Below are 26234 nucleotides of genomic sequence, written 5' to 3'. Positions count from 1 at the left end.
CCAAACTCAGCCTTAATATTACATTCTCTGTTAGTGTTAAACACACTACCTACCTACCTAACTGGTACATTTGAGGGGTATTCAGAAGGGAAGTAACAACCTGACAAGTTTTACCTATGAAATTTTAATTATTTTCCTTTTAAAGCAAAAACAACATGATGTACTTTGTGGTCTAAGTGTGTAGATGTGCGTGTATGTCAGGGTGCCTGAGCTCTGTCTAGTAGCCCCATCTGAACTGAACACATATGGCATACTGCTTTTTTAATTGAGCTGGCAGGAGGGAGCACAGGAAGCTAAAAACAGTTGGAATGTAGGACTAATGTCAACTAAGGTCAGAGATAAAGCTCAGGTGTGAGACCTTGTGGCGCAACGGTAGCGCGTCTGACTCCAGATCAGAAGGTTGCGTGTTCAAATCACGTCGGGGTCAATGAATTTTGAGGTAGTGAAAGAACTGTACTCACTCTGCTGATTTATCCCATTAAACATGGTGACATTACTTCTGGCCATCAGCTGCTCCACTACAACATAATAGCAAATATCATTGAGTTACTAGCAGATAAGGGAACTTTCACTGCAAAAAATCAATACAACAGCAATGCTTCTTCTCATCAGAAATGACTGAACTCGTTTAAAAACTAAAGCCGTCCGCTGATTATCAGTGACTGAATTATTTCTGTTACAATAACTTATATTTAAACTTCAATACCACTGAGATTCAGAATGTGGTTTTCAGGGAGAACACAATATATTTCTATTTATATTATAGTATCACCAAGAGCAGTAGACCAATATTAATTGATCCATCTATCAAGCCCAGCACAGCCTACGCAGCAAAGGAAACCTGTTAGAGCAGCACATCCATAAGAATAAGTGCTGTGATGTCATTAACGGGTTAAAATTAACAGGTCTGGTGAACTGTGTTCCCGCCTATTTAGATTACAGTAAAACAAGGACACAGGCAGTAGCTGATGCAGGGAACTGGACAGACTGGATCAACTACTACAACTATATACACACACACACAAAGAAGCAAACATCCACACAGGAGATAAAATCCTGTGTGTACCCAGACACACATACACACAGCAACACAGACAGGCACAGGGCTGTTCCACTGGTGTAAAGTCTGTTGTCCCAGCCCACATTCAGCTGAGCAGTGCGCTCTACTGCATGTCATATACAGACTGTCAACAGTCTAGTACTACAGTATGTCTGTTGTGTTTAGTTTTTAAGCAGACAAATATTGTTGAGGGTTACAGACATGTACACTCCAGCCATCCCATAATGTGCTGGTTTGAAATAAGACAAATCAGCTGTTATTTTGCTTGTAAACTGGTATAAACAAAACAAGAACGTTAACATTTTGCAATGCTAATGAAATATATCATTGTGTTGTGAGTTAGACTGTAATGAGCCCATATGACCACCAGGGGGAGCAGGTCTTCACAGGATCAGAGCAAATATCAGAACATACACATTGTATGTGCCAAGTACATTGTTTTGACAGATACATAATTGTTTCTTCTTTCCTTCCTTTATTTCTTTCTTTTTGTATTAGCTGTCAATGACCACAGGGGATGGAGGAGAGGAGAAGAGAAGAGGAGGGAGGAGAGGAGAGAAAAGGAGAAGAGAGGAGAGGAAGGGAGGGGGGGGGAGGAGAGGAGAGGAGGGAAAAGGAGGGGAGGGGAAGGGAGGGGAGGGCAGGGGAGTGGAGAGGAGAGGAGAGGAAAGGAGAGGAGAGGAGAGGAGAGGAGGGGAGAGGAGAGGAGGAGAGGGGAAGGGAGGGGAGGGGAGAGGAGAGGAGAGGAGGGGAGAGGAGGAGAGGGGAGAGGAGAGGAGAGGAGAGGAGAGGAGAGGAGAGGAGAGGAGAGAAGAGGAGAGGAGAGGAGGAGAGGGGAGAGGAGAGGAGAGGAGAGGAGAGGAGAGGAGAGGAGAGGAGGAGAGGGGAGAGGAGAGGAGAGGAGAGGAGAGGAGAGGAGAGGAGAGGAGGGGAGAGGAGGAGAGGGGAGAGGAGAGGAGAGGAGAGGGTGTCAGACAGCAGGTGCAAAACAGCTGCTCTCACCACTGATCCCACCTGATGCGTAACCATGGCACCCACATAGTCATTACAAGGTGCGCAAATGCACATGCACACACATTTTTCCTTCCTCTCATACACAGTCTGTCATTCACATCCTAATGTGTACACAAAACCAAAAACCATATCTTCATTTTTTCAGACAGATCAACTGTTCAAATCAGTTTACAGCTCACCGCACTGCTTTAAGCATATTTCAGGTGTGGGAAATGTACTATTCAACATAAAACAGCAAGACAGGCAGCGCACACAGTGCTCTGGAGAGAGATACTGTGTCGATTTCACAAGATAGCAGTGGTTCACAGACATTGGATATCCTGAGAAAACTGCTAACAGATAGGAATCAAAAATAACACTTCCGATTCAAACCCGCATGTTTCATCATCATTGACATGAACACATAATCACAGCTTTAAGCGTAGTTATCTTTGAACACCAGATAAATCATCTTAATCATCACCACAGTGTATCCTGCCATAGTAAAGACAGTCATCATTGTAACAAAAAAAGGTTTGAGTTGTCTGTATAATGGCCTATTGATAAATAATATTTAAATGCTGTTGATGTTCTTTATTATTTCAAGCGAGCAACCTTGTATTTACTGACTGCGGAGCAACTTTTAGCAGCAAACTTCAAACACTAGTAAAAATCATTTAACCCATTTCCTTCTTACAAATACACAAAGTGGATTACAGCTCACTAACTGGCCCAGCATTAAAGTCAAACAGCTAGTGACTCAGGTGTAGTCAGCACTATTCCCATGAGAAGGGTGCAGTGGGATTGTGGGTAATCATTTACAGCTGGTCTGGTGGGTGCAGCTGGAAGTGTGATATCATGCTGCCTCTCACATATATTTTTGCCCACACACACTCTTATACAGGCTAATGTAGGAATACACACACACACGCACACACACACACACACACACACACACACACACACACACACACACACACAGTGCAACCTTGAATGTAACACAACATAAATACGTCATTCAACCATCCACAGATATGAAAGCCATGGAGAACTGCCAACAGGTTGAAATAATTAAATAGAGAACATGGCGGTGTGCAGTAGTTTACTGTTTTGTAATGTTTTAGGTAATGATATGACAGTAAAAGCAGACAGGGGTAATCATAAGCACATGTCAGTGAAACTCTCTGTTGTACTGCCAAAGCTTCAGGTTTCAGAGTTCAGCAGCTATTGAAGCTGTTTTTGCAGGAGGAAAAACTGAATGGAAATGAGGTGAGCATGAAAAGACAGTTATGAATAAATAACACTATGCAAACACACTCTTTCTCTTAATCTCACACACACTCTGACTCACCCTATCTTTGTCATCCGCCACGTCACACAACACATCATCCAGGTCCAGTATGCCTCCGTCTCCATGTTCCAACCTGTGCACCTGAACCCAGTAGCTGGGGTCCTGGAAAAAAAGAAAGAGAGAGCATTAGCTCTGTAATGAGATCAGCTTTATGTGCGCCATATAGATTTAGGATTTATATAATTATGTCGCATTGCCAGGCCAAAGGAATAAGCGGCCCGTGCCCTTATGAATCAGCTGATCTAATCACCATAATGATCCACTCAGCTGGCACACAGAGGCTTTGCCAAGGTTATAGATTGACATCATGATAGCAGTTATGAAATATTTTAATCCCCTGCTGGATAGCCTGCAGAATAAGTATATGGCTCAAACCTTTCTTCATATGGAATTAGAAAAGGAAATGAATGTGAAACACTATTCTAATGGTGAGGTTTCGACACACATCCACCCTCCCTTGTTCAGTTCAAAAAATACTGTAGTTTTTGCATCAAAATATGAATATTGTCCATGCATACATAGTGCATTCAGATGCAATATGTAAAGTAGTGCAGATATAGTCCCAGATAAAGTCAGTATGCTTTCAGAAAACTGCAATATCATACCAAATATTATGATCAACACAGTGTGAACTTTTAGAGGAGAAATAAAAAACAGCTTTCCCAAAAATATAGCAAAATAATGAATGTTAATAATAGTTGTTGCCACATAATGATCACAGACTCCACACTTTTAATACTGCAATGCAGAGTGTATAGAATATAGTGTGCTACATGGATTTAAGTGCTGAGTTATACAGTTCATATCAATAGTTTGAGAAGCTTCCATGTATAATTGTGAGATGGTCTGTATAGTGTGTTATTCCACTTGCCATGTATCCAGTAGTGTTGGTTTATTGGCTCACGAGCATCCTCTCTAAGTAGGTAAATGTTGCTGGTAGATGTGTAACTTTACCACTTCATGAGAGATATGTAGTGTTGTGACTTAATGAAATGTTACTAGAAAGTGTAACAAGTGGATATGATGCATTTTAGTAAATTGGTCATGTAATGTGAAACACTTGGCAAATAAGCTAGCTCGCCATTGTGCTAAAATAACTTGTTGATCTTTTATATATTTTCATGTCATAGTATTTGTCATGTCATTTTTACTGTGAAACTTTGCCAGTTCTTGAGTGATATGCCCAAAACAATGACAAACAGTAGCTCAGACACATGCCACCTCTACCCAACACAACACAGACAATGTTGTCTGGCGAAGCTCAGTTACATTGAATGGAATAATGACATGTCTATATGTCATACAAAGACATAATAACACACAAGATACTGCTCTACAGAATATTGCACCAACATGTTCATAGGCCAGACATACTTCTGTAATGTGTCAGTAATGTTTGTGGAGCCGCACTGATAAATTTCTGGGTCGATTTAGTGGCTGGTATTGCTTTTTCAGTGTACATGTCTGCCGATGTGACAAGAACATGTGGTGCCGCTGTATAATGTCACTGTTTTGTCCATCAGAGAACCATGACAATTTTATTTATCAACAGTAAAATGAGTTACTCAGTACATATCCTGATCACAAAAAGAAAAAAGTATGGTATCCCTTTCAGAAATGTTTATGCATATGTTAATGTAAAAAAAAAATTCTATTATTAGTTGGGCTATTACAGTATGGTCTGTAAAGGACACTGTATTAAATAGCAGCTTCATGCTGTACATTTTGTGAACACTTTAAATAAACAGAATGCTGTCTGAGATTCCATGCATGTTTGATATTCAACCATAACATTTTTAAATGAATGAAGGCCTCTCATTCTCTCCATTTTCCCTCTTCCTTTCTTCCTCCCTCCCTGGGTCTGGCTTTGCCCAGCTCATAGCCTAGGAGCACTGAAGCATGATGGCCAAGCCAGACAAGAGGGTAAAGAGAAAGCGCTCAGCTCAATGACTGTCCTTCCTGCTTCACCGTGTCAGGAAAGAATCTCCTCACTCTTTTGTCTGTATTCTGTTCTCACTCTGTTTCCCTCCCTCTGTCTCTGTTCTTCTATACTGTCTCCTCCAAACTGAGCTGTCTTCGGGTCTGTGGTTAAATGCCTTCATGCACGGCTCTGTTGTACTGAACTTCATTGCGGTTCACCAGGCAAAATGGTCCAAATCATGAAGGGAATGATTGTGTGGTATTTTCCTTCCTTCTGAGGTTATTAGGAGGGAAACTATGGTGAGTTTATCAGGTATGTTTCCAGAAGACAAGACAAGAATTTGGAAGCAAAACTATAGTTGCCATTTTTGTAATGGCTAATGAAAGAACAATGTATGTTGTAGTAATTACAGAAAGATACAGCGTTAATGTGCATGCAGTTTAATATGAAGTCTCTCATGTGTTGATCCACAGTAAAATTTAATGTAGTGTTGTTTGACTGGGAGAACTAGCTTCAGTGCACCCCAACCTGACAGAAAAAATGAAATACTGCTAAAATCATATTTCAATACCACTACAAAACATGTTGAAAACCCAGAAGAAGACAGAGTGCAAAAATTCCCCATCTCTGGAAGTCATTACAAACCACCAACTGACCCTCAGCTTTAAATAGGAAGAAAAAATCTTAATGTTCAAATGTTGACACACTCTGTGTCTGGGCATGTTTGGTCCTGATCCAGGCTAGGCTTGTTCCTCAGATGGATTATAAGGAACAAATATGATTCTGAGAGGAGCTCAGCCACAAAACGTAATCCCAGAAACACACTCAGGATGGGGGAAGAACATCTGAGTTTGACAAATGCTGTTTAGATTTGACTTGGTCAAAGTGATGTAGGAGCTTTACATCAGTGTGGCTTTTCCTCTAACAAGCCAAAAGCAGCAAGATTTCTCAGTTCAAAGACTCCTCATTACAGGAGCATTAGTGGAGAATTCATCAGTGACTGGAATGAGTTTTGTGTTTTGGGAGGTCATCTCTGAATGCTTTGGTGTAAATACCAAAGTCTTAACTGCCACACATGAATAAACTTTTTTTCCCCCCTGGTGGATACTTGTCAGCATTATAAAGACCTCCTAAGACACAGCTGTTCATGTTAGCCAATCAGATCACAAAACCCCAAAGGTCAAATTTAGTTTAGCCTATTTCTTAGTATCATTCAACCTTTCTCTCCAGAGACATGTAGACCTGCGCTACTAATGAGGATAGACTACGTTGAGTATGTCTTCTAATGATGTATTCACGCTCAAAACATAGTTCTCATCCCACTGACATGTGGTAATCCCATTTACTTCCTGTGCAACTCATCGTTTCTTAAGAATTATCCTGAACAAAGACCTGATTGATTCGCAGTGATATTAAAAACAATGCCTTTAAATATGAGGAGAGTCCATGTTAGCATTTTTTGTAGAGAATAGTACAAGTTCAGGGGCAAACTTAAGTACACATTAACGAGTGAACATTCATATCTTTCACATTTGAACCCATATGGGATTAATCTGATGTTGAACAATAGTACGGACACCAGTACAGATGGACTGTAGAGAAACAGAGGAGGAGCAGACTTTCCCACAATGACTGCATTGTGATGGAGTCATTTGTATTACTTTAGTGTACAGAGAGTAGGGAGGACAGCAGTGGAGTTGATAAAGTGTTAGCACACTCAGCAGTCAACCTCAGCTCACTTTGTTACCATCATCTCTGCTACTAAATCAACACATTACACAAGATCGGCTCTTGCACAGTACTTTCCTGATTATATCTGCATACATCTACAGCTACATTCCTTCTTTTTCTGTGTATAGTGTCGACACACCTTTACAAAAACTAGAATCTGTTTCACAGGGAGGTGGGCTGTCTAGTGGATACACTGACATGCCTAAACAGAGAACCTCTGTCCTGCTGAAAGGTCTTTGACCAGAGCACTAAGTGGAAAGAAAATTTCCCAAATAGGATTAGTATGATAAAGTTAGGTTTAAGTGTTGTGAAGTTGAAACAAACAGGAAATTAATCTTTGATTGTGACAAATTATGTCATTAAAACTGTTTCAGTCTTACAATTATCTTTAGAGTGGAAACTTTATGTGCTGAGGAACGAAGCCAACATCAGATCCACACAGCATGTCTTTACTATTGCTCAAGTACAACCAAGTCTCATATATCGTTTTTTTTGAGACAAAGTCCACAGGAACAAAACATATTTGACAAAAAGAGTTGTCAAGAACAGCTCTCATAGACAATCAAAGCAGAGTGAAACATGAGAACAACACATATGTGCCCCTTACTGCACAACAGGAAGAAGGATGATGGAAAATCTGCAGAAACCAGTGTAACCTGTGTTGGAAAAAATAATGATCAACACTCTTAAGTTGCATCTGCGTCATGGGAAATGTAACTTTTCAGCCTAATGCAAAGCTTGAAGCAACATTCTCAGGTCAAGTACAAAAAATTTAAATGGTCAGCCATACCACTCCTGATATGACTCTCACAATGAAACCATGAGATACCAGCAAACACACTAAAACATCAAATATAAACACTTGACTGGTACAGCAACAAGCTGCAAGTACTCAAGAACTCTATAACCAAGCATCACTATCTTTAAGATCATTGTCATATTAATGTCATCATATTACAAATATATACTGAAAAAAGTATTTTAATTACTGTCACTAGAGTCAAGAGCCCATGAAGAGAAAGATACATTTCACAGCAAAGTACAAATGTAAGAGGAGTAGCTTCAATTGTCCTCATGTAGTGTTGCCAAATGCAACAGCACATGAATGTATGCTTGGTTTCACTTTAATGAGTGAGTGAGTCTAGCAAATGCAGCAGCAGTAGTGCAAAATGAGCCAGACTTGCTGATTATGTATCATGAGGAGTATGTAAATAGGAGATGTGGTTACATGTGCGTCAAACTGTCCAACATTGAACATATCAGTGACTTGGTGGCTGAACATTCAGCCACAGAGTAATGCCTGCTATGTTGACATGAAGCAGATCTGCAGGTAAAAAGACTTTTGTATTAAGCGACGCGGGTATGAGCAGATATACGAGGTGTGTCAGTGTGTATTGTCTGCAGGTCATTTAGCTCCTACTCTAGTGACCTGTCTAGTCACTCGTGAGCGTTAGTCATTCATTCATACACTGAGTGAGTGACATACCGCCACCACGGTCTGATCAGGTATCCGCTTATCTGATCCACTGTAGAAGGTGAGGGGAAACAGAGAGGTGGTTGTTCTCTGTGTCTCACACACACACACACACACACACACACACACACACACTTGCGACATAAGCCCAGACAATAGCTCTCTTCACCCTATTATCTGTCTCTTTGTACCAGAGTGGGTTGCCTGTTCCTGTCAAAGACCACACAAAGACCAGTGCCCTGGAGGAAATTAGGAGAGAGAGGAGTGTGGGAGAAAGTGTGTGTAAGAGAGAGAACATGTGCCTGTGTGTGTTTTATGATTGCTTCTTTAGCTCCAGCAAGTGTTGCTATTCCCACAGGAGGAATGTCAGCGGTTACATGGGCTTCTCAAATGTCCAGGGCTATAGCAGGACCTCGTGGCGCAACGGTAGCGCGTCTGACTCCAGATCAGAAGGTTGCGTGTTCAAATCACGTCGGGGTCAAAGCTTTTCAAAGTCTGACACACCTCATTACAGCCATGCATTCACTACCAGTTCAAGGAAAGTGAAATACCTTTGTATGACACACAAATTAATGAGGGCAACAGAGAGATGCCAGTCACAATTGTGGGTTTCTAGTTAGCACCATGGAATGTTAAGCATTTGTAGATGATCCTGTGAAGACAGAGAACAAGCAGGATGATGCGCTTTCACAAACCACAAGCGGCAATAGTTTACGGGACATATGAAATGTGACCCTGTGTCTTATCATCTAAAGATGGCATCAACAAGCACTGCTCTGTAAACTGAAAAGGTAGGAGAGATGTGATAAGCATGCAAGCAGCTGACAAACGACTAGTCACAAAGTAGAACAATACTGTGCTCATTATATCTACTTAATGTGTTAAAGACACGGTTGAAGTGTAAATCAATCAGCGCTGCATGCTGAAAGGACGTCATCATCTATGGAAACTGAGTTTTCTAGATAATTAATTATCTCTCAAATCAGACTTTTGTCAAATCTAATTCCATGTAGTCCCTTGATCACCGTATGTGATTCAGCTTAGATTAACATCTAGTAACGGCTGGTCAGGGTTCAAGGTTTGGTCATGGCTGCTGCTCACCCTTTTCACAAAAGAAGGCTCTTATTTAAACTGATTATATGTCTCAAACTTAGAAAAGGGCAAACTTCACTGAAGAAAATATTTGTGCCCAGTAGTCTCACATCAGCAAACTCTATAACGACATCATCCACTCTAATCTTCCTATTGACATATACTGAGCCTAAAAAAAGATTAAGGAGATCAAATATCTCAAAAATGAAAAGTAGAAGGTCCCTTATGTGATCTTTAGTATGGACAGCTTCAAGTCAATTCAACTTAGCTGAATTTCACCCAATTTTCTTCTTTCACAAGACTGACAAAAAAAGAGAGTAATTCAACAACCAAAATCTCACTAAAATCTCAAAAAGTCATTTAGAGAGAACTGTGGAATCGCCAGACTTTCACTGTGTGAGCAAAGAGCTTAGAAACTACCATTAGGCTGTGACCTCTGACCTCTGGAAATACAGACCTCCCTGTGAATCACCAGTTCAACCCAGTAGTTCAACCTCTCAACCTCCCACTTTCAGCGTTTGTGCTCTGCGACACAATACTGCTGTGATTTATGGAGTGTATGTTCTCCCCTGTGAGTCATAAACACTAGTGTCGCAAACGAGCCTTTTCTGTCTCTCTCACACACATACACGCACATGCACAAGCACACACACACACAGCTAGACCACAAACACACTCACACACACACCTCCCTAGCTCCTTATCATTTCCAAAAGGTTCACTGTTGCTATCAGGAGAAAGTTAAACAAATGCAAAATAGAGGATAAAGGACAGTAGCAGGCTACTACTGCAGGGTGTCATGTAACATAGCTTACATGTTCTTATTCATGAGTCAAACACAAAAACTGTAGGTTTATATGTTACGTTTTTATGAGGGTGAGTTGCTACATCTTCAGTCAAGAGTTATCAAAGCATCATTAAGCAGTTTTTTTTCATAGACAAAATAACTAATATAAGTGGCTTATTTTTGTATGTAATCAGGTTTGAGAAGTGGGTGTGTGTATGCTATACGCACACACACATACACACACCTCAAAAGCAACAGTAGTGGAAGAATGTGCTTTAATGAAAGACAAATAAAATCCTCAAATAACACTCATTATCATTACACGGCTAAGATTCCCTATAGATTTACCAAAATCCTAAGAGAATGACTGCAGTTTTGTGTCATTCTTAATAGATTGATGAAATATCATCTTATAAAAACAAACACAGAGTGTGGAATTCTGGCATGGTCACTATGTCATCTAGTCAAAATGTCCCTGTGGAGCTGACACTGCCAATTCATAAAGAGCTAAATACTAGTTGTTTATGAAAGCCTTCATTATCCTTAATTGACCCAACAGACAAGTTGTTTTGTTGACATGATTCATTTGAGGTGAGACAAACTCTTGTGGGAGACAGTAGTTGATTTTCCAGTTCAGTTTAGTTCACCAGGTTTGTTTTAGCTAACTAGAATACACTGAAAGTCCCTTGAGGCATAACTTTCACTTCATATTGGAAGATTGCACTTCCCTTTAAGGATGATTTGTGTCTTCAAGTCCCAAACTGTGTTCGAACAACACTCTGTCTGTATGTATGTGACTGTCTATGTGTGCATGGTTTGATAGTAATGGGCTTAAGAACTAGTATACTGGGGGAAGTCTTGCACTGGTATTCCTCTGAGACAAAGTCACCTCCAGGGTCTCTGCATTATTGATGCCCTGCCTGCCCAGAGCGACCACAGCCTGCAGAGTACAACACTGAAAGAAATATGACACCTCACTACACACATACAGCTGTACTCCACACACTGGAGGCCTACTGCATGTCATTATCCATAGGAGCAAACCCATAATATACAGCATGATACAAAGAAACATGTACTGGAGACTCAAAAGCCACATTTAATGGCCATGAAGAACTTTCATGTCTTATAGTAATTAAACTGAACAGATTTTTACATTTTAAGAAACTGCAGACACTGTAATTGGGCAGCAACCAAATATATATCCAACTTTACAACATTGTTTCTGGGGAAAAATGCATAACTCCACCCTGAGAGAGACAGAAAGACGAGTGTACTGTATGTGCCCACAGACACATAAACAGAGAGGACACCCAGCACACTTTTTGGTGATACTTTACTTACACACAGTAGTTAGTTCAGTTAGTTTTCCACATCGAATTATTCCAATGAAGACTGTTTTTCAGGACTATCTATCGTAGAAATAGTGTGGCAGAATAAGGCAGACTACTCCACAGAGCAACACAAAAAATTACAATTCAAAATTATCTATATGTCTGTCTGCTTTTCTCTTAGGATTAATCAGTTTGCATATCTACCATTTATTAGAATGATACTATAAAGCACAGTGAGTTATACTGTAACTTCAGTTCAGTGTCCATGGTGGCACTGTGCTCTGTACAGTTTTGTACAACTTGAAAATGCAAAGTAGTGAGTATTCCGGACAGCTGTTAACAGCCTGTCTTGGCACTGTCTACAATATTGGCTGGCTGCACTTAAAAATGGGCCAGCTACAAGCACAAAAAATCTCAAACTTCCTCACTCATTCACTCATTGTCAATTTCCCAAACAACATACTTTATGATTAGTCACTCAATTCATTCAACTATTAAGTTGCAAGTACATCATGTGGGTTAGTAGCTCAATATCTGTCATTTAAACCCCAAGAGAACCAAGTTCATTAATGAATCATTCTTCCACCACCTATTTTTAAATGCAAATAATCAAACTTCCACCACAACACTGGCAGAAACTTTCACTTGCATTGAGAGACAGAAGTTTAAAGGTGTCAACACTAGATTAATAGCTCTGTAAGATGTTTTAAATGCAAGCACATATGAAAGGCTAGAAGAGGTATATATGTATATATGTTGGCCAACAGTTAACATCTCCCCATGCTGTGTACTATAACAGAGTGACAGTATTGGTGCCAGAGTGGTTAGCGAGGGATCAAGCTGGTAATACAGGCCAGCCTGTCAAACACCGAGCCAAATCCTGCAGTCTCTTGACATGGAGACCCTCCAAATATCTGCCACACCTACACATACTGAGCCAGAGCTAGACTGTCAATTCCCCAGAGTCTCATACAGGAGCTATGGAGCCAGAACAACATCCCACTGTCACTATAAGTTAAAGACACACACAAATGAAGCTTTCTGAATTTTGGGATAAGTTGCGTGCTTGGATAAACCTCTGCAATCGTCACTGTTGCTGTGTGATCTGCTTGAGTAAGGGATTTGTAGTCTCTAAACCCTGTTTCTCCAGGACTACAACTGCACATATCAACCCTCGTGATAAGTACAACGTGGAAAGCTAAGCATCTGGTCTGGATAAAAAAAAAAAACAGGTTGGAGTGTGTGTGTGCATGTGTGTGTGTGTGTGTACGCACAGGCCAGACATGCTGCCTCATGGCTCAGCATGAGCTGGAACTGCTGCTGTGATGAAGGTCTCACTAACAAATTAAAACAGACATTATCACATGAGGCTCTCATTGAGTAGTTTCATAATGATACATCATTAAGCCAATTAAAGAGTAAACCTTCAGACAGGATATGCCAGTTATTACAAGGCTGCTGTTTGTCAGATAGTCTAAGAGGTAACATCAATTAGTGAATTATTAAACGCAAATGTGTTATACACGATAGAAATAACCACCGTGGGGAAGTCATGAGTGAGTAGAAGCTATTTTGATGCATTACCTAATAAATGAACAAAATGTAGGTTACTGTAGTTATGTATAATTGACATTAAAATGAACCTTTTATTGAGTCAGTAGAAAAAGGAAACCCTAACTCTACATGTGGACTGGACAATGAACTGTTGACGGCTCACAGTCTGTGTTAGCTAACAGTTAGCATGTTGGCTTGCATCCCAAAGTCACATTTTATTAGCATGTTTATTAGCAATCTGTCTGGAGTGCCAGGATAGGTAGCTTGTTTGGGCAGCTAGCCAGTCTCATCCCATCTGAGACAAGTGGTCATTAGCAACAGCAGGATGGCTTTACAAACACACACACACACACACACACACACACACACACAAACACACACACACCTTGCACACATTTCCTGTCTTGAGCATCAAAAACTTCTGGGAATATAGAACGTGCAAATTAACATGCATGATTTGGCAACTGGGCTGCACTAAAGAGAAAATCGTTTAATTGTATATGCAATTGCAAGCATGAATGTATTTGCTATCATAAAGCTAATGAAAATGAAATAAACTGTAAGACATTCTGGCTTGTAAAACATGCTATGATACATTATTGCTGTATATAGTAAATTGTGATCCATCTGGATAATGCATACAAGCTTTTAAACCTTGGTGGTTAGCACTATCAGGCAGCAAGCTACTGATAAAAGCAGCATTATTCTGGCTAAGTTGCTCCCTGAGGTGGTCATGAGCAAGACACAGAATTCTATTGCTAAAGGGACACTGTCCTGTAGTTGATCCTGTGGTCAGAAGAAACCAAAAGGAAAATATCCTGGAGAGTTTGACAACGACTCTATCCAATGCTTATCAGTAAAAATCTACTGACAGCAGGAGCAGAGGGTGAGAGTGTCATGTTACTGAAAGGACATTTTAGTCTGAGACCCCTGAGGGAGACGTCCCATCTGCTCAGCCTTGGACTGGACACAGGAACAGTCAGATTTGGTGCAGATGTGATATCTGCACCAAATAACTGAATTATATGTGAAATATCTGAATTCTATGGTGAGCATTACAGTAAAATCATATGTAGATTGACAACTTTCTTTAAATGTCTGTCACCATCTCTTTACATTATGCCCTTTATATTATCCGTTATTCATTGCCAGTGCATCTTTTACTTTGCATCCTTACAAGGTTTAGTCATAATTTATTAAAAACAATGACAACTGAGGACATGTTGGTGCCAACATACTACAATCTGGTATAACGAAAATTAAATAAAGACAGGAATAAGAGAACAATTAACGAATTTTATCATTTCGGATATGCTACTTTGAAGGTACTGCTATTAAAACATTCACATATATAAAAGAACCACACCAACAATCACAAAAATAACTGAGCAGCAGAAATAAATCCCTGTAATTTTTAACCTGCAAAGCAAAGACAACAGTTTATACTTGATCAGTGTCCAACATCAGCTACAAAATCCTGCAAACGGCACTGACAGTCTGAAAGTGTAGTCCCTGCACGTTAAAGCCTGCTGGTTCAGTAAAACTGGTTGAGCATTTCTCTTTGTCTACTTATAGAGGCAGCAGTCAGCAAAATTTCGGCACACTTTTGTTTATTATTTCATAAGCACAGAGGTTATGCTTGCCAGATGGGACCTCTGAAAGAGCCAAGAGAAACACAGTGCACATAGTGAATCACCAAGAACAGACAACCCGCAGTGGAGATGTCACGACACACACGGCTCTTTCACCGACTGCAGATGTGGAACACAGTGTGGTCACAGAGTGTTTTCTAAGGTTTGTGTTTATGTTTGTGTGTATGTGGAGGAGGAGGAGGAGGAGGTGAGATCTAAATGTGGAACAAACATCATTATGTGCTACTTTCTGTGTGCTGTTTAAATGGAAAGATAATGTCAAAGCTCGTGTTGACAAATGGTAAAGCTACAACTCCGATCCACATCAGCAGCTATGGAAACAGGGTTAACTTCAGTCAGTCAGGAAATGCACACGAGTTTAACAGGTGGCAGGCAGCTCAGACTGTCATCTCATCTGTGGATGCTGAGCACACAGGACGGGGTGCTGGGTGTCATGTTTTGGAATGTAAAATATGAGGAGAGAGGATGTTTACCTGACTGATATAATCTGCATTTGCAAGGGAAAACAGAAATTCAATGTCATTGCTTTAGACAATTTAGACACAGTGATAATTAGATATGGGTGTTGAGACAGTGCACCATCCTCGCCACATCTGCGCCGCAACTGCTGAGCACAAAATTATCTCATGTGGCCAGTAAAAAGTTCTCTAATAGCTCTACACACAACCCCTACATCCTACAATGAAGGCTAATTTAATCCATCTCCTTCATGTGCCCACTGTCTGCCTCCAGCATGGTATGACTCCAGACATGATTCAACACCGCCTAAGAAATGTATTTCCAAACCAAACAATCAAACCCTGATACTGACCAGCAGTAGTAGACTAGGTTTCTGGAAAAAAAAAAGAAAGAAAAAGAAGTCCCTGGAAATTTGATCCATCACAACCAAGCCACAGAGTCCACCCATTGCCCCATTTCTCACAAACTAAATATAGAAACACGTATAATTACAGTACATTGGTGATATGTTGAGAGTATTTAAAATAAATATAGCATTTTGTGAAGAGAATGGATAGCCTACATTTACATTTTAGTTTGTAAGACACTATAATTAATTTATTAAGTCAACTCAGTCAAGTTATGCAGCTCGTTAAGGTAGAAGATACTAGTGTAAAGCTGGAGGAGGTTGAAAGACAGTTTGCAGATCCACCACAGAAAACACAAACACACACACACAGATAAACTGCACGGAAGAGCAGCCTGTACGCCATGAGCAAATACCTATCCAGGAAAAACTTACAGTAGCTGCTGTATTTTGACATTCCTGCACTTGCATTCCTTCGCTGTGAGCACTTGAGGGCTTGAAGGCATTGACCCTGACGTGATTTGAACACGCAACCTTCTGATCTGGAGTCAGACGCGCTACCGTTGCGCCACAAGGTCATATCTCTGCAGTTCACAATTTCCATCTCCAACCTGCACTCAAGTCTCCACCCATTTGAAGTCTATATCCAAAATTAGAAAAATGTTATTGTCATCTTTGTGAGAGACAGTAAGATCTAGTCAGGTAACTGCACTTGTGCTGTGAAAATTTTATGTGCAATGAATACCACAGCTGGAATTTATTTCTTTCACTCAAGACAAACTGAAATTCTCCTGCTTCTTGGCACTATATATAAAACTGTTTAGTAAAGAATATAGAAACTAAATTGTAAAAGTATATTTAGAATAGGTAATAAAGTCAGAATGACACATTTGATACTGTATATCAAAAAGGAAAATGTGAAATACTAAAAAATAAATCTTGCAGTGGGGATAAAGGTGTGTAAGTGTAGAGACATTGAGTTTCAATCCACATATAGCCATTCACCTCTAAACTGTCAATGTGTTGTTAAAATCATGTGTTAATGTGTTAATGTTAATCATCTAAAAAACATCAACTGAGATCATGTAGCACCGGTGGTAGATATCATGTTGTGAATTAAATTGATTTTATGATAACTGGCTTTGAGGTGTGCAATGGAAACATGTTCCAATTTGAGATATTTTAACACAATACACTGTATTTTACAAGTTGTGACAGGAACTTCCAAACTTTTGAATCTTTGCCAAGAAAAAAAAACACACAGAGACAGACACAGTGAAGAGGCAGAGAGAAAGAGAGTTGATGAAAGCCACTTTCCAAAGGAACAGTGGGGCAAACATCCAAAATCCACAAACACTGACGTCTAAAACTCCGAGCCACAGAGTTACAGTAAAGTGATGGTCTCAAAAATATATGAGATGTAAACAAAGGGAAAGAAAGCTGTCTATAAAGACAAGGAAAAGGAGAAATAAAGTCCAGATGTGTGTCTGTATTTGGAATGAGATGGGCCCTGTTTTTCCTTGTGCACTGTGTTTATGTCTCACCAATCCTCAAACTTAGCTCTGCTCTCTAACAACGTCCATTAGCTGGTGATAATAAGTGATTGTTTGGACAAGAACTGACAAAGTAAAGTGGAGGAAGAAGCACCGTGCGTGTGGGGACGCTCATATTCCTATATAAGCCTGGAAGTAACAGCTCTATTTACAGTGATCAGTCTCTGGAGGATCTGGATCAGTGTTTGTGTTTGCATGACTGCTGGAAGAGGAAATATGCAGGGCACTTGGAGAAGGCTGCGGTTTTGCTAAGGACAATATTGCAAAGGAGGAATGATGAGAGAACGATCAGCCGTTGTAAACCACTTAGGTAAAGAAACAGTGAAAATTAAAACATCCACACAAATTAAACTGTTGTCCCAGGATGCATAAATACTGCCTCACCAAGTCAATCCGATTCTTCATGATAATTAATTCATCATAGATCAGTGCTTCACACCCGCAGACGGTGTTACAAAGGCACTGCATATACAGCACTGAACAGTAACATGCAGTGGCCCTCTTCACTTGGCTGATTTCCATTTGTTTTCCTCTTAGCAGACCAGATTATGTAATATGAGAAGTCTTCTGCATCAGCTGAGCCTGGTGCTCCACATCACAGACAAGCATGACCTCTTACTCAGACAGTCAAAGCAGTCAAACCTGTCTAGTCAATAAAGGAAAGCAAGCAAAAGCATCATAGAAAGAATCAGAGAATCAGTCCAGTATAGTACAGTGATACATGTCATACTTAACACTTGTGCATAGTGAAGAGGTGCTAAAACAGGTTTGGAGTTCAGATAACCCAGACTAGCTATGTTTAGTCTCATATCCGCAATCCACCTCCTCCATTGAGTGATGGAGGAGTTTGCTCTGGAGCTGTGGAAATGCTCATTGACCCTGAACAGGAAACAGGCAACACATAGGATAAAGTACTTGAGGCTGAAGAGAGGCAACATCAGTGGGAAACCTGCATGTTGGTTGGTGTAAGTGAGGTGAGAGAGGAAAGCAGGAAAGGAGGGGCACAGTGAAGAGTGGAAGTGAGACAGAGAAAGAAAAGGGATCAAGGACAAAGGATGTGTTTAGTGGTTTAGATCAACAGAGTAAACTGTGAAAGAGGAAAAAAGAGAGTAACTGCAAGGCAACTATAGTATTTGCAACACAACAGGAGAATATCTGATTTTATAGTTGGGTTACTCACAGATTGTGTTGTGTTTAAACAGCACGAGGAGGATGATTCAAAGCTATCTGAGATTCAGGTGAAAAAGTTTAACGACAAAAAACTGTCTCACTATCCTGTAAATAACCTTCAGCGCACAAAACCAATGGTGCACTACATTTAATTTAGTGAAATACATAAAAACTGCTGGCTCTCCAGAGAGCACATACTTTAATCACCACTGATAAACTTTTAACTCTGTAAATACTTTGTTTATAGCTTGACTTCTGGGCTTGATTTTCTAACAAACAGCATGTAAATACAATGCTGTTAAGCAGCCAACTAGAAAGTAAGCAAAGTCAGAGCTGCCTTCCAGCACACAAACACTTACAGCCAAAGCAACCAGGAAGGTGGAACTCTAAGATCAGGCTGAACATTAAAATGTAATCAAAATGCGTCACCCTGTATTTCTCTATATTTCTCTAGATGTCTCACTATCAAACAAACACACAGGAAGATGGATGAAAACGTCACTGGCAGAGTTAATCACGCAAACTCTGCTCTCGTGTACAATTTTATGTAAGAATGACAACTTTAGCCAATAAATTCAAAAGAAAACTGAGCTATGATGTGTTACAAAGATTTTGTGATGCAGTGGTAGCATATCTGACTCAAGATCAAAAGACTATATTCTCGAATCATGTTGAGGTCAGTGCAGTGGAGCAATGCCTCCACAGATCAAAGCTCCACTCCAGGGTTTTAACATGACTGGGCTTATTTCTTCTATCTGGAGAGAGCCTCATCTGAATCAAACTGAACAACCGGCTGGTCTCATTCTTTCCCAACATAACCTCATCTCTGGTTTTAGAGGTGTCTCATATCATTTCTATGATGCGTGTGCTGATGGAGTACTCATCCATCTGCACCTCGATTTATGATGTCTTCCTGGCTAATAATCTACCTAATGCTCTGTTTTGTCTGTTTAAGCAAAGGTGCCATTTATCACTTGTGCATGATTGTGTTTATTTTGGTCGAGTTGTTATTATGTAAAGTACATCACACAGCTTAAATCATTACCATGGCAAAACTATTCACTGTTCTCCTATAGTGCGGACTACTGTGGTATGATAATGAATAGGCTTCCATTTACTTTGCAAACATTAAGCAATGCTTTTTAATCTTTCATTAATCCAGACAAAGCTTTGCTGAGAACAAGCACTCCTTTGAAGTGCTTCTGTGCGTTACCCTATACTCTGTTTGCATCTTGATGATGCCCAGTATAACTACAGTCCTCTCCTCAGCAGCTTCACTGGGACAGCGAGGAGTTCTATAGATATTCATTATTGATTAAAAATCAGATTCATATTCAGAAAATAGTTAGCAGGTGGTGGTTGGACAGACTGGATTTGTGCCATCCATGAAAACGTCTCATAATTCTGACATAAGGAACTTAATAAATCTAAAACTTAATGAGATACAGCTACTGAATTCAATCCAGTTACTTCAGCCTTGGTTTGAGATGCTAAGAAATGCAACTTGACAAGCACACATCATATAGTCTGCTCAGATTTATTGAGATCATAAAGAATTACATGATAATTATCTCAGGGTTATGACATCTTTTCCTAGACTCATGAGAAATTGTCATTAATGTGAGATTAGCTTTTTTTTTCTATTCCAGATGAATGCAATTAGCTTCTGTATCTTAATGTGTCCCTAGTGTCAACTCAAAGAGCACACACAGCACAGAATGCATAAAGCCACATAGCCATCCGGCTGTTTTTCTGCTCACTGTCTTGAAGCTTGGCAGCGTAAGTTGCATTCAAATCCAAAAGCTGACGGAGACGCCTGCTCACACACACGGCAGTCTGTTAGTGCAGCCCAGTTCTTCTTAGTGTCACTGAAACAGACTTCCTGCACTGTGACTAAATGCTGGAAGACTGTGGTGAAATCCTGAAGTTTTCTTAAGGTCATATCTTTGCAGTCCGAGATTATTCATAGCTGAGAGACAGTGATGCCTCACAGGCAAAAATCTGGATATACTGTATGTCTTCACCATGCAAGACGAACTGTACATTTGTCCTTTCATTTATAGGCAAGTTTTGGTGCATATGAATGCAGCTGCACATGTATCCATTTGTCAGCACATGCATCTGCATCCATGTATGCCAGCAAGGGTTCGAACAGGCCTTGTCACCTACAGTGAGACTCTGCAGATGACTTCCAACACTAATACAACAGTAACACACTTAAATTGTCATCACCATGAGTCAAATCTCCTCTCTAGACCTACTGAAAATAAACCCATAAATCATTGTCTCCAAATCTGTTTATCATTCAGGAAAACACTGGGTTTTAGAGAACCTTATAATTCCAGCCACCATCAATCCAGCTGGATTAAAATAAAAAAATAAAAACTTTCCCTCTGTCCAAAATTGTGTAAAGTGTCAAAAAGAGGTAAACCCCTAACCTCAAAAAAGGATGAGTCTTCCGTATGTTTCTATCTTCCCACATTGCCCTTCTAATGGCAACTGAGTCTTCCAAACATAATAAGATTATATTTAACTTTCAGGGTACCCACCCACAACTAATAAAGTGCCTTTGAAAAGAGAAGCAGAGGAGAAGAGAAGCCATTCAAGACATGCACTAAGAAGGGGGTTTGCATGTATGGTAAAGCACAGACATGGTGTGTTGGCATGGGTCTAATTATCTCTCTACAGGAGCACCAGCTGGAAAGTTTCAGAAGTGAAACAGTGAACAATATTGAGTATGGCGTGTCTCCAGGCTGCAACTGTTATGCCACTGTTCCTCTTACTTTCACTACTACTACTACTACTGCTCTCTCCCACTTTCTCCTTTCTGTTAATGGACCAACCATGTAACCATCAAAACCTCGGAATGTAGCGCACCACTTTATTCTCATGTTTCAACATGATCCGCCGTCATGCTCTTTGCTTTTATCTCTTAACATCTTTCAAAATACGTCTGATGTGCCCTCAACATTAAATGTGAATGTATCATCAGAAAGTGAGTGAGAATTGGTGGGTATGAACATCTTAACCCTTTGATACACAACAGGGGTCAAAAGTGACCTGACTGAGTTTTTATTTTCTATTTCTTTGCAACAAATTAATTTCATCATTCAGTATTCCAGGTATTCCTCAATTAACTTGTTTTTGATCATCACAAATCCTTATTCTCATTTTTCCTTTCTTACTTTTTGAATAAAAATAATTTTTGTATCACTACATTTCTAATGTGCAACATGAGTCAAAAATGACCCGTATTCATTCCCTATGTAATGTCATGCATGGCTGAGTGTTTCTTTGTTGTATCTTTGAAATAAATGTGTTTTATGATTTAATATTCCAGGTATTCAGTAAATGTCTTGTTTTTGATTACGACAAATTTTCATTTTTCCTTTCTTTATTTCCTTACTTTATGAACAAAAATAGTTTTTGTATTTCTACATCTATTTTACACTTTTGGGTCAAAAATGGGCCATATGTGGAATCTGATAGGAACTTCTGATATTTGGAAATGTTTGCACTTAGGGACATATTTACTGCAGACAACTATTCACCTGCCACACATTTCACAACTCAACACGGCTGCTTTTACACATCTGATGCACATAAGTCTTATTTTACACCTTATTTTTCATATTTAAAATGCAAGGACATCCATCATAGCAAAATGTTTACTTATTTCTTCTCAAAACATTATTAGCTATGTTATTATGTTATTATTAGTTAACATTATTAGAGCAAACCTCAAATCCTTCTCCTTGCATACTGCTCCTTCTCGGCCTCTCCCTCTGCAGTCTCAGAAATGGCTACATTTGTGCTGTTTCCCACACTCACACCATGTCCTGATCATGTTCCTGATCATCATGGAGGTGGCCCATGGTGCTTTGGTACAATGTGCTGGATGTTGCCACCCTCAATGCCTACACCAACTTCACTGCACAACACCCTGATTACATGGGTGGTGTGACCAATGCACGCTGGCTATTCATCAAGGAGCTGTGCAAAGAGTTTGTCATGCCACATATGAGGAGGCTCATGGAGGGCACACCCCACCTCCAAAAGCATATTACAGAGGCAATGGGAAAATGTAGGATAAAAAAACAAAACGCAGCCACCACCCAGCCACAGGAGGACATTAGACAGGAGGACCGAGTGAAGAGGAAGAGGTGCAAGATCTGCCCAGCTGCCAAAGACAGAATAGTCAGCAGCTGGTGTTCCCAGTGCACCAGGCCTGTGTGCAAGGAGCACCAACATGTAATTGTCATTTGTGAGGCATATAAGCACTGAGATGGCAATTTGCTCTCTACCCATGTGATTTTTTTTTCATCAGTTTTATTTTCTTTTATTCAGTCACATTCACCACAGTTGATTACAGTTACACTACAGATACACTACAGTTGAATATCAGTGTTACTGGTTATCATTGATATGTGTATGTTATATGTGACAAAGTGACAAATAGACATATTTTGAATATTAAATGTATTATTGTTTGGTCTAAATCACTGCTAAAATAATTATTTTAAAAAAATATATCATTACAGTATGTACAGTCTGTTTTTTTAAAATCACATTTGCATACATGGATCATTTTTGACACGTGTGTAAACTTGATGTAATAATACAAAAACTAATTTTGTTCATAAAGTAAGAAAGGAAAAATGAAAATAAATGATTTATGGTAAGCAAAAACAAGATATTTAATGAATACTTGGAAAATTAAATGATGAAATAAATTAATTTCAAAAGATATAGCAAAGAAACACTCAGCAATGCATAAAATAACACAGGAAATGAATATATTTAGAAGGGGTTTGCATAGCTTGTACATCAAAGGGTTAAAAGGATCTTGCAAGACTGTGTTTGTGATCACCTCTCAATAGATAGACTTTTTCACTGTGAGCAGCAAGAAAAAACACACTTGAAAGTATACAAGGAAATAAGGGTGATAGTCACAGATCGAGTTGGAGAAGGCGGAGGAAAAAAAGAGACAGAGGAAGAAAAAATAACATATCAGTAATAACATGTCAGTGGGAACGGTAGAAAAGGAGGACAAAAGAAAAAAGGGTGGGAATAGAAGACAACAAGGGGGAGGTGAAGAGAGAAGAGGGAAGTTGAGAGAGAATAAAAAGATGTTGAGAGAAAGCACCAGAGGCTGTGCTGCAAGGTTAAATCTAATGAGCTCAGTGTTTATTGATGAGTGAATTAGGGACACAATTACGCCAGGGAGAATAGGAATTTTCACGCACGTGAATACATACATGCACACACACACATTCACTATAGGTAATTTCAGGACCTGCTGATGCTTGAAACAAGATCGTAACGTAAAGAAACTGCCATACATCTCATTCTCCTTGCCTGCGCATGAAGACAGTGTACCGCTAAGCTGAAAATAACCCACAGAGTCAAACCAGCTCAGAACTACGAGTGTAAAGAACATGTACATGAATTTTACTTTTATTGTGCTGCACAAACATACTTCAGTCCAACCCACATTTCAACCGCAATGAACAAATGCAACAGGTGCACCACTGACTGAGCTGGACAGACAGTCAGCGTACCAATTTTGCTGTGGTTCAGTCTGAGATGCAAGGTGATAAGACAAGTGGCAATGTATCTGTTTGACTCCCTTTAACCCCCTCGCTGTTCCATCACCCTGCCTCCCCCTCCGCCCAGTGCTTTCACTGAGCCTGCTCTCATTAAAGTCAGTGAGTGATGGAGGAGAGCCCCATCAATCTCTCTTTAGGACCACCAGGGTTGAAGGCGGAGTGCGAGAGTACGGCTACTGGAGAGGGAAAATGGCATGGGTCCATATGAGTCTCAGGGTGGTGGTGGCTAAGAGTAAATGTGGAAATGATGGCAGAGTCATGCATTCTTTTCATGAAGATGAAGAGGTGCAGACCTACTGTAAACAGCACTGGGTGGGGCTATGTGTTTACCTCAAAGTTAAAATGTGCTGCCAGATGCAAACCAAAGCAGGGTATTTTTCAATCGATTCCTGGCCAATGCAGAAACCAGACACCTCCTTTTTGGAGGACTTGTTTTGAATCTAAAGGACAAACAACGTGCTTTTCTTGCTATTTTAACAGACACAGACAGACTGCCAAAAACAAGGCCTAAACAAGACCTTGTAGCGCAACGGTAGCGCGTCTGACTCCAGATCAGAAGGTTGCGTGTTCAAATCACGTCAAGGTCAAGGGAATTCAACCGAGACAACTCATTGCTTTACATCTGAAGACTAGTTTCTGAAACTAAGCTGATGATTACACAGGGATTATGTAGTATTGCTAAACCCAGCTCCTCAGAGGATTGTTTGCCAATCTGACTGTCGTAAAGATCAATATGTAGTGGAAGCTCATGTGCTCCTTGACTGCAAAATTGAGCTTAAGAAAGCAGATTCTGTTTGGTTTTGGCAAATAATGAATATAAAAGGAAGACCTAGATTTAGCCCTGGATCAACAGCGAACTGAAGGGGCAAGTTGCAGTTTTTCTTGGGAACGCTGCGGGCAACACACTGAGAAGAGGTGTGTCTGGTGGAGGATGTTTACATAGCCTTGCTTTGTAGATGTATTCAAATTCATCAGTACACAAGTGGATGCGCGCACAAACACCTCAGAGGTCTTCTTCTGTCAGAGGTAAACCAGTCAGCGGGCTCTGTGGTGTAATGTGATCTAAGATATCCAACACCTACTGCCAGTCAGACTCCTGCAAAGAAAATCTCCTGGGCTCCTGCAGTACCAGTCACTTCCTTCAATAGCAGGGATGTAAAAACAAAGTAAACCTCCAGCACACTGATCATCAGAGGAAGCTGGTTTGAGTGGGTGGGCAGAAATGAACACATAAACCCCACTGCTTTAATTATAGATTTTAGGGCAATCTTGAATGTTACTTATAAGTAAAAAAAAGGTTTCGACTACAATCAATATCGATAGAGAAAAAAACCTGTTAATGCTTACAGTCAAGTTCTAAATGTTTAACTACAATATCCAGTATTTTTTCCAAGAGTTTTAGAAGCACTTTGTACAAAATGATGCACAAAAAACAAACACACTGATTCAATGTCATGGTAGCTTATCTATCATAAACATTTTACAAGTTAGAAATAGCACTTTTCCTCTATCCTGGCAATACAAAAAAACATTCCCTCCAGTGTGCAATCAATTTTAATCTAATGCAGTAGGTGTATTTTCATTCCTTCACCCAAAGGCTGCAAATCAGCAGCTATCATTTCTGGTCGCCATCTTTTAGACCAGACGCTTTGGAAGATGTAAGGATCTGTTTGCAGGAAGCAGATGCTATTTGCAGGCTGTCTCCTTTCCTTGGGCATTACTGATCCCTAATCACAGGGTGTGAGATATCTGGCCTGTCAGTGGCAACTCGGCATCCTCACAGCCTCATAAAACAGATGAGCAGAAACCCATCTGTTATCAATGTACTGTAACTCTTACCCCAGCAGCAACATGCAACCCTACAATGATTCCTCATGACATTCAACTCAGCCTTAAGTATTGAGGGAAGAAAATGATAGTACATGTTGAACAAGATAACTTTCACTACTCATTGTTGTTATGAGACAGAATATGACTGTCCTGCATGCTTCGTCGTAGCAACGTTTTTAAATACTGAAATAAGTGGTTGAGATTGGTCCAAAGGTGATGGAGATACTGTATCCAGAGTGTGAAAGCAAGCTGGAACCTAAATTCAAAAAGTCAATATTGGGTTTTAATGAATTCTGACCACACATAGTGGTCAAGACA

General features: G+C 40.0%; 1 protein-coding gene and 4 non-coding genes across 11 annotated transcripts in view; 3 read left to right on the top strand and 2 right to left on the bottom strand.

Moving 5' to 3' along the window:
- The window catches only part of LOC137173071 (partitioning defective 3 homolog), a 355263-nt gene that overhangs the window by 305260 nt on the left and 23769 nt on the right, over positions 1-26234 (bottom strand). For all 7 annotated transcript variants that reach the window (XM_067577768.1, XM_067577762.1, XM_067577765.1 and 4 more), the window contains exon 2: positions 3405-3506. In XM_067577768.1, the coding sequence (XP_067433869.1) occupies positions 3405-3506 (102 nt within the window). The remainder of the gene's footprint in view (positions 1-3404; positions 3507-26234) is intronic.
- On the top strand, positions 356-427 carry trnaw-cca (transfer RNA tryptophan (anticodon CCA)). The gene has a single exon. It is a non-coding gene; the product is annotated as a tRNA-Trp (tRNA).
- Positions 8940-9011, top strand: trnaw-cca (transfer RNA tryptophan (anticodon CCA)). Its single transcript has one exon. It is a non-coding gene; the product is annotated as a tRNA-Trp (tRNA).
- On the bottom strand, positions 16261-16332 carry trnaw-cca (transfer RNA tryptophan (anticodon CCA)). Its single transcript has one exon. It is a non-coding gene; the product is annotated as a tRNA-Trp (tRNA).
- Positions 24602-24673, top strand: trnaw-cca (transfer RNA tryptophan (anticodon CCA)). Its single transcript has one exon. It is a non-coding gene; the product is annotated as a tRNA-Trp (tRNA).

The sequence above is a fragment of the Thunnus thynnus genome, chromosome 21 (assembly GCF_963924715.1).
Source record: "Thunnus thynnus chromosome 21, fThuThy2.1, whole genome shotgun sequence".
NCBI lineage: Eukaryota > Metazoa > Chordata > Actinopteri > Scombriformes > Scombridae > Thunnus > Thunnus thynnus.
The sequence above is the reverse complement of the archived record's forward strand: the minus strand, read 5'-3'. Positions and strand labels throughout refer to the sequence as shown.